The following is an 8,231-nucleotide window of genomic DNA, read 5'->3' as shown; positions in this document are numbered from 1 at the left end:
ATATTTTCACTCTTTCATACTACAGTCAGATCATCATGCTGAGTAAACAACAACAACATGACAACCTAATGCTATTCACATAGCAGCAGCACATCTTTAGCAGCACATGCTCCATTGCAAAAAGCACATGTAGTTCTATCAGGAGACAGGTAGTTGTAATATTCTTTAAAAAGCAGATGGTCTTGAGAATAACTGAAGTGCCATAAGAAACTGGAATTCACAGAAAATACTGTCTTAACAGTCAACTTCACTCAAGAGGTTGCAGCAGCTGATGATTTTTTCAGAGTTGCATTTTAAAATGTGAGATGGATCATTATCCATACGCAGCCGGATGCCTATTTTCTATTCAGCCGTCAATGAAAGTGGGTATTCTTTCTGTCCAGTGCTATGATTCTACTGCCAGTATCAGCAAACAGATAATCAGTAAGAACTAAGTCAGGATCAAAACTTACTGGGTTCTGTAGTAAAGGATTTTCCAGACAAAGGCAAAACCCACTTATAACCAATCTCTGACTCTGAGGCAAGCATGGGCCTACCTAGCTATTCTCAGTTTTGTCAGCAGCAGTGACAATTTTTTTCTTTTTATTCGATTTCCTAATTCACTGAAGGACTAGGACATGAAGAATCTGTTACAGGTTATAGCTCTGGTGTAAGTTTATTTTCTTTGAGAGCCACACCCATCAAGCAGATGAAGACTGACCTGCTAAACATTCAACTTAAGTGAAACAAATGACAAAGATTATAGCAGGATATTTCTCTACTACAGAAATTGCAAAGGTCTGAATTGCAGGGAACAAGAAAAACAACAACAAAAAAACCTAAGCCCTTCAGCCTACTCTGATCTAACAGGCTGCAATGGTTATGTTCTCACAATGGAAATTTTGCCTTTAAAAAAAGATTGATACATTTTCTCTGTTTTCATCAGAGTAAAACATAACTTCATGCCTACTCTTCACTCATCTCTCTAATTGTATATGAACCACAGAATAAATAATGTGACCCTTCTGAATGTTATCTGCTAAAATAATTTTCAAAATTGTTATAAAATAGTAAACCATGTGATCAGTTCTGTCACACACTATCTATTTGCATGCTTCAGTAATATTATTTAGCTTGGAAAACAAAATGTTACAAAAGGATCTGGTTCATGTATATAACCAAAAATACAGACGAAACCATCATCAGTTCTTAAAAGTCAAGAAACACCAACAACTAATAACAATGGCATGCCATAAGAACCTCAGTTTTGTTATGGATAGCTGAGGACAGACTGAAAACCATTTTATACATACCTGAGAGAGTAACTTCTCTGAAGCAAAGCTTGACTGATTTCCACACAATTCATTTCCACAAACTGATTTCCTGTTAAGTATTAGTTTCCCTTTGTCAACAATTCTCAGTCAGAATTCAGAGCGCTTAGCAACATTTAAAAAAAATGTATATTTGTGACGTAAGAGTATATGTACACAGAAAAATGCGTATTTATTTCCTTTTAAAATGGTGCATTCAAGGAGCTTGAATTTCTTGCATGAAACAGTCAGGGCATGACAAATTCTCATTTACTCTCATTTACCAAAGAATTTTCAATCATGCACCACAGACAAGGCTGAGAAACATCCAATAAACCAAACCATTACAGTGGCAAACAAACCCATCTATTAGCACCACAGTTCTGCTTTAACAGCACCAACTACCACCACACCAGAACAAGTGTATTTACCAACCTAGACACAAATCGCAATTTAATCACCCAGCAAAGCAACAAAAAAAAACAGAGAAGGAAACTCAGGATTTTACTTTCTCTGCTTAGATAGATCAGGAGAAAAAAAATAAAATTCACCAGTAAAACAGCAATTATTTTCAGATTTATACACTTTCCCTGGTTACAACATTGTTAACACAGGGCATTTGGTTCAGATCCTGAGAGGACAAAAGAAAGTTTTCATCAGCAAACTTGACACTGTGCAGAAGTGACACACCAGCTTCTATGAAGAATTTGTGCCATTTTTAATAGTGTGGACCCCAATTAATTTATCTTCTTTAGCAAGCTAAACACATTTCTTAAAGAAATAGAAGTGTTATAACTTCTGGTCTGTTCCTTCTTTTAGCAATGCTTCTCTGTGAGACAATAGACTACAAATGGAATGAAATACTCTTGAGATAGGGATTAGTGTTGATTAAAAGATTTAATAAGACCAAAAAGAATTTTTTAGGCTGCCCTTCAGAGAAATCTGTACTACGTGTTTTCAAACTCAGAATTAAAGAAATGTTTTTCATGCATTACTATGCTGAGTATTTCAAAACCAACCAACAGAATTTATACTCATGTAGTAATGGGAATTTACCATAATTGAGAAACTAGGATCCAAAAAACCCCAATCATTCCTGCTCTTCAGCAAAACCTAGGGCCTTAAGGGAGATATCTAGGAGAAAATGAGAAGGTGATAAAGCTAGAAGACGGGACATATTCCAGAATATGAGCACAGCATCTCTTCCAGGTAAGGACAGTTTTGAACACATGTTCACATGTGTAAACACGTGAACACAGACCTCATTGAAAAAGTCAAACAAAAATCATGCTATATGGTCGACCAAGAACATTGAGTTTATAGTGAAATTTATTGTTCTGCATCCTAATACAATAAGCTACAAGGTACATACAGTATAAAACGAGAACAGCCACAAAGCAAAGGTGATAAACATTCTGTGACAGTAACAGTGGAGATAACGTTTGTCTAATCCTTCCACTTTATCCCACAAACAGCAGCTAAAACTACTGCCCTCTCCCACCCCCCTCCCCCCCCAAGAAAAAAATATTAAAAAGTAAATGGTCTCTCACTTCGGAGCAGTGGGATTCATTGGGTTTTTGAGGGCACCGGTTATCTGCCAATATCGCATGAAAACTTCTGAAACTAAAGTAACAAAAGAAAAACTGTGAAGGTGTGAGTGACATGACCCATGCAAGATGCCCATGACACCTTGGTTCACTTCTTCTCAGAATAAATGGCCTGTAAAGGAAGGAAAAGTTTGTTAAACCAAGTAAAATGGCAATTAATGTGGTCAGAATTAAGATATAATAAGCAAAATCTGAACTAGACAGGACTAGGCACACAGCTAAACTAGTCTTTTAACAAAAGCAATGTTCATGTCAATAATGTTTGGAGTTAAGATAGCTGAAAATCCTTCTGTTATTTTTAGATACAGAAGAGTGCATACTGATGTGGGCACAGCTGACATCAATTAAACAAGGCTCCAAAACAAACAGTCCTTTCTGAGAGAACTCTAACAATGACCACAACTGCAACCTCAACTCTTAAAAACCTTGAAACATATCAAAGCTAGAAACATACGGGAAGACTGAATACTTACCTTAAAGGCACAAAATTCCGTTTAACCATTTTTTCATATATACTTGGTGCGGTTAAGGGCTCTCTCAGCAAGATGACCACTTTCATCTGTTATCTTCTCCCAGTCTGTTTGTCCAACAACAAAACCAATGGCCCTTTTCCTGTCTGCATCTTTTTTTTCTTCTAGATCTGCCCACCGCACCTATGGAGAACAGGCTATCAGTAGGACACACTCTTATGAAATCCTGAGACACGTGTAGGCTTTCCATTGCAGACAGAAGAACAATAATTCTAATTTGTACTGATTTTCATTTAAACAGGTAAGTATTAATTTGTTTTCAAAAGGGTAAAGAGGGAAACTACATCATTTATATTATTTTTGATGTAACATTCCATATGTTCCATAGAGAAAGGTACAGATGATTATCTGTTTCTATTTCAATGCTATAATTCTGAGAGCTGAAGTGTAATTACTACAATTATTTCTCTGTTTGAAGCAATGCTTTTTGTGGGAAGAATTATCAAAGACTCAGTGTCTTCATTTTCTGTACAACCTTTCAATTGCACAGTGGAAACATTTAGAAGATGACTGTGAAGCTATAGAAAGACAGTGTTTAAAAGCAACTCAGCAATGAATGACTGCCTGAGAAACAGTTTTCTTCCCTAACTTCTGTAGTACACTGAGTACACAGAAGATGTCTACTGAGGGAGCTGGTGGAAGTGCTCAGCAATCCACTTCTCATCATCTATCAGCAGTCCTGGCTAACTGGAGAGGTCCCAGTTGACTGGAGATTAGCAAATGTGACACCAACTCAGAAGAAGGGCAGAAGGAGGATCTGGAGACCCACAGGCCTGTCAGTATGACCTTGGTGCCAGATAAGGTTACAAAGCAGATCATCTTGTTTGCCATTATGCAGCATATGCAGGACAACTGGACAATCAGGCCTAGTCAGAATGGGTTTATGAAAGGCAGATTTATAACTCTATCTCCTTCTATGACAAGATGACCCACTTAATGAATGAGCGAAATGCTGTGGACGTTGTCTATCTAGACTTTAGTAAAGCCTTTGATGACCAGAGCTCATGGCTTAAACAGGCATACACCTTGCTGGGTGAAAAATCATCTGGATGGCTGAGACTAAAGAGTTAATGGAGTTAAATCCAGTTGGCATCTTGTCACAAGTGGAGCTCCCCAGGGCTCAGTGGTGGGACTATTTCCCCAATAGAAATAGTTGGCCAGCAGGACTAGGGAAGTGATTGTCCCCCTGTACTCAGCACTGGTAAGACCACACCTCAAGTACTGTATTCAGTTTTGGGCCCCTCCCTACAAGAAAGACATTGAGGTGGTGGAGCATGTCCAGAAAAGAGTGACATAGCTAGTGAAGGGTCTAGAGGACAAGTCTTACAAGAACTAGGGTTGGTTAGTCTGGAGAAAAGGAGGCTGAGGGGAGACCTTCTTGCTCTCTACAACTACCTGAGAGCAGGCCATAGTGGGGTGGGAATCAGACTCTTCTCTCAAGTAACAAGTGATAGAACAAGAGGAAATGGGCTTGAGCCAGGGTAGGTTTAGATTGAGTATTATGAAATATTTCTTCACTGAACAGGTTGTCAGACACAGGAATAGGCTGCTCAGGGAAGTGGCTGAGTCACTATTCCTGGAGATATTTAAAAGACACATGGATGTAGTGCTTAGGGACATGGTTTAGTGGTGTTTTTGGCAGTGTGCTAGGTTAACAGTTGGACTTGATGATCTTAAAGGTCTTTTCCAGGCAGAACAACTCTATGATTCTATTTAAATATTTGCACTATTTCTTTATACTACATAACTTCTTCATGCATTTGTTATCTCTCCTCTTTACAGCTGCAGCTATTTCTGTGGCTTTCATGGTCATGCAGGTGACTTGCACTTCTATTAAAATGTATACAGTAATTTCCTCACCCACAAACCCAGACACCAGTAGGGAGGAATGCAACAGGGAGGTGATGATGACGGAGGAGGCAGCAGTGAAGAAGGTGATGATGAAAGGGCTACAGTCCAGAAACTCAGCTAGACTACACCATTGCAGGACAAGAAAAAACAGTAAGTGAAGTAGCTCTTCCTTGACATCCTAACTATTAGTCTTATTCAGACTTATTTGCTACTTGGGGACATGACCTTAAAACCTTTCTGCCAGTGCCTCCTTGTTCCACATTCTTCCACCTGGCTTTCCTCAGACACCCCTATTGATAAGCAATCACTTTCATTTTCAGTGCCTTAGTATCTTAATTTCTCTCATGCATGCTGTCCAATACTACTCATGTTTTCTATTTGATGTTACAGAAAAAAATTAAGCCCAAACACAAATAACTTTCAGTAGCAAAAGCTTGTATACTTTGGAGAAAAAAAAATTCTCTTCCTTTTACCTTTCATCTCCTCATGTTTTCTTTTTCATTGTTTTTCACAATGGTATTTGAAGATATGGCATTTTGTTTTCAGAACTGAACTATATATTACTTATAATGTGATTGAAGCCAACTTCTTGTACATCATCTCCCAGGCTTTATGCAAGGTTTATGCAGGAGGTAACATCAAAAAGACATAAGTGATACAAAACCTATAGAGCTGATACTTTCCTCATCTGAATCTTTTTGAATGTATGAACATATGAAGAGCATCCTGGTTTTCTGCCTAGTTACTACAAAACCTAACAAAAAAAAATAGTTTAATAAAACCACCACCTGGTCTTGGAATCTGCACTGTATACCACACTATCCCATCACAGAACATACAGAGGAAAGGACTCCCTGGGTTGCTCTGAACAAAGAGCATCATCTCCCCCAGTAAGAAACGGGACATAATTCTACTCTTAATATCAAACATTATGCAAACACCATGCCATGAATGGTTAATCTTTAACAAGTCCTCACTTCATTCTGTTTACCCCTGGAAAACCATATTCTCAAGAACATAATCTCACAGAATCTAATGCAACAACAAAATGAAAAGTGAGTTACTGAAATTGCCATATTCACAGACACTGATTGACTCAACACACACTCTTTTTCACAGAGACTGTTACATGATCATATACAGACAGTAAATCATTTGAAAACTTATTACCCTTTTCTTTCCAGGTTCAGAAGCACGTGTATCATAATCATCTGGAAGCTGCAGATAATCTTCCATTCTGCTGGCAATTGCTTCCCAGTCACGTTTCCTTTTAGCGCCAGTCCGCAGACCATCCAGCTTGTCTGAGAACAAACACAGAGCCTCAGAGTTAAAGATGATTTTTTTTTTTTTGATTATTCACACAAACTAGACGAGTGGAAAATTTTTCAAATGAATGAGCAGCAGAACTTGTACATCCAGCTTGTCTTCACAGGTAGAATGATGAGAGTTGAAATAAACTAAAGAAGACTCAACACCATTTCCAAGTTTTATTGATCTTTCATATTAACTGTGTGGCAACAACACTCAGTCTTGTTATGAGGGAGAAAAGCTTGCTCTTCTGAATGTTCATACTATATAAAGCTGACTTTGCGCCTACAGTATAGCCAACAATAGCTAGGAATCACAGATCCACCTGTTTTGTATTTGAATACAATACTAAAGCTGCAGCATTTTCCCCAAATTTGGGGTTTAATATGGTGTCAAACATGGCATACATGCAGTATCAGGGAACAAGTGATAATGATACAATTCAAAGCATCAAAGACAAGGTTTTGAGATACTGTTTCTGCTAAACAAAAAGCTCCTTGGAAACCCTAATATCCCCTCTCCCCTTTCTTATTTCCCCACAAGGAAAACATACTTTAAAAATCCTCCAGGACTGGAAAAATAATCTCAGAATCTTTCGTTTCAGAGTATAAGAGGTCAGTCACAAATATTTGAGCAGTACGTTTGTTCAACAGTTAACATTTTCTTCTTTTTCTTATTGAACTGATAAGGCATGAAGAGAAATTATTCCACTAAAATTTTGTTCCTCTTTGGACACTTATTTTCAAGAAAAAAACAGTACCTTCTTGAAATTATGTGGCAAACTGCTTTTGGAAAGGAGATGAAGTATTTATTGTAAGATTATGAACATCAAAGCATGAAAATGAGAAACAGCTTTACAGTGCAAAGGAAATTCTAATACTTTTGTTTATGTATGCTACCATTTTATAAACCAACAATTAAGTATATGCAGAAAGAATACTAAGCTTGGCAGTTATATTCTGTAAACCATTTCCAGTGATGCCAGTAACATTGTTTCAGAAGGTCACTGCTGGAATTAAATTCACCCACAAAAGGCTTCAGAAATAAACCAGATACAAGGCAGTGTATTTTCTGGATAGCAGAAGAGGATGTGCAAAGCTATGTATTTAAAGTAGCTCACTTCAGAGATGAGATTTTTTTTAATTGATATGGGAGAAAAAAGTGCAACAACAGAGATAATGAGGCGATGATGATTTAAGATAGGTGCTAGTATAATTTAAATGTCAAACTAATGAAATAATTTCTCCCTCATACAGCTCTAACATTTTTAAAGACTCCATTTTTAAACTGTTTCCCAGAACAGAAACACAATTTCTTTTGAGAAAACATTTTAATCTCCCTCTGCCTTATTAAAAAACCAACAACATTAATGAAAACTGAGTGGATCATTTGTATCTGCTGCATGATATCTTGTTACATGATTCAGTTAAGGTGGTTCTTTTTACCTAAGTTAAATCTGCTAAATTTGAAGCTCAGTCTACACAGAAAGATGGCACTCCCTCTAGAAGATAAAATTAATTTATACAACATTCTGTTGTTATTCCAGCACAAAATGAACTTGCACTATTCCTTAGTATTACTCTCAGATCAATCAGCACATATCGTCCATAGCATAAGGGTTTCCAGAAAAAAATCACATTGAAAAG

At 37.3% G+C, this 8,231-nt stretch overlaps 1 protein-coding gene across 1 annotated transcript in view; it reads right to left on the bottom strand.

The window, feature by feature from the left end:
- Nucleotides 1-2,602: 2,602 nt before the first annotated feature.
- YLPM1 (YLP motif containing 1) overlaps nt 2,603-8,231 on the bottom strand; it is a 39,147-nt gene continuing 33,518 nt past the window's right edge. Inside the window, exons 19-21 of the mRNA XM_030451886.1 lie at nt 6,448-6,578; nt 3,370-3,549; nt 2,603-3,008 (exon numbers count right to left, since the gene is read on the bottom strand). Coding sequence (XP_030307746.1) covers nt 3,403-3,549; nt 6,448-6,578 — 278 coding nt within the window. The 3' untranslated portion in view covers nt 2,603-3,008; nt 3,370-3,402. The remainder of the gene's footprint in view (nt 3,009-3,369; nt 3,550-6,447; nt 6,579-8,231) is intronic.

Source organism: Calypte anna, chromosome 5A, assembly GCF_003957555.1.
Source record: "Calypte anna isolate BGI_N300 chromosome 5A, bCalAnn1_v1.p, whole genome shotgun sequence".
In the NCBI taxonomy this organism is placed as follows: domain Eukaryota; kingdom Metazoa; phylum Chordata; class Aves; order Apodiformes; family Trochilidae; genus Calypte; species Calypte anna.
This window is presented reverse-complemented; position numbering and strand designations above follow the sequence as displayed.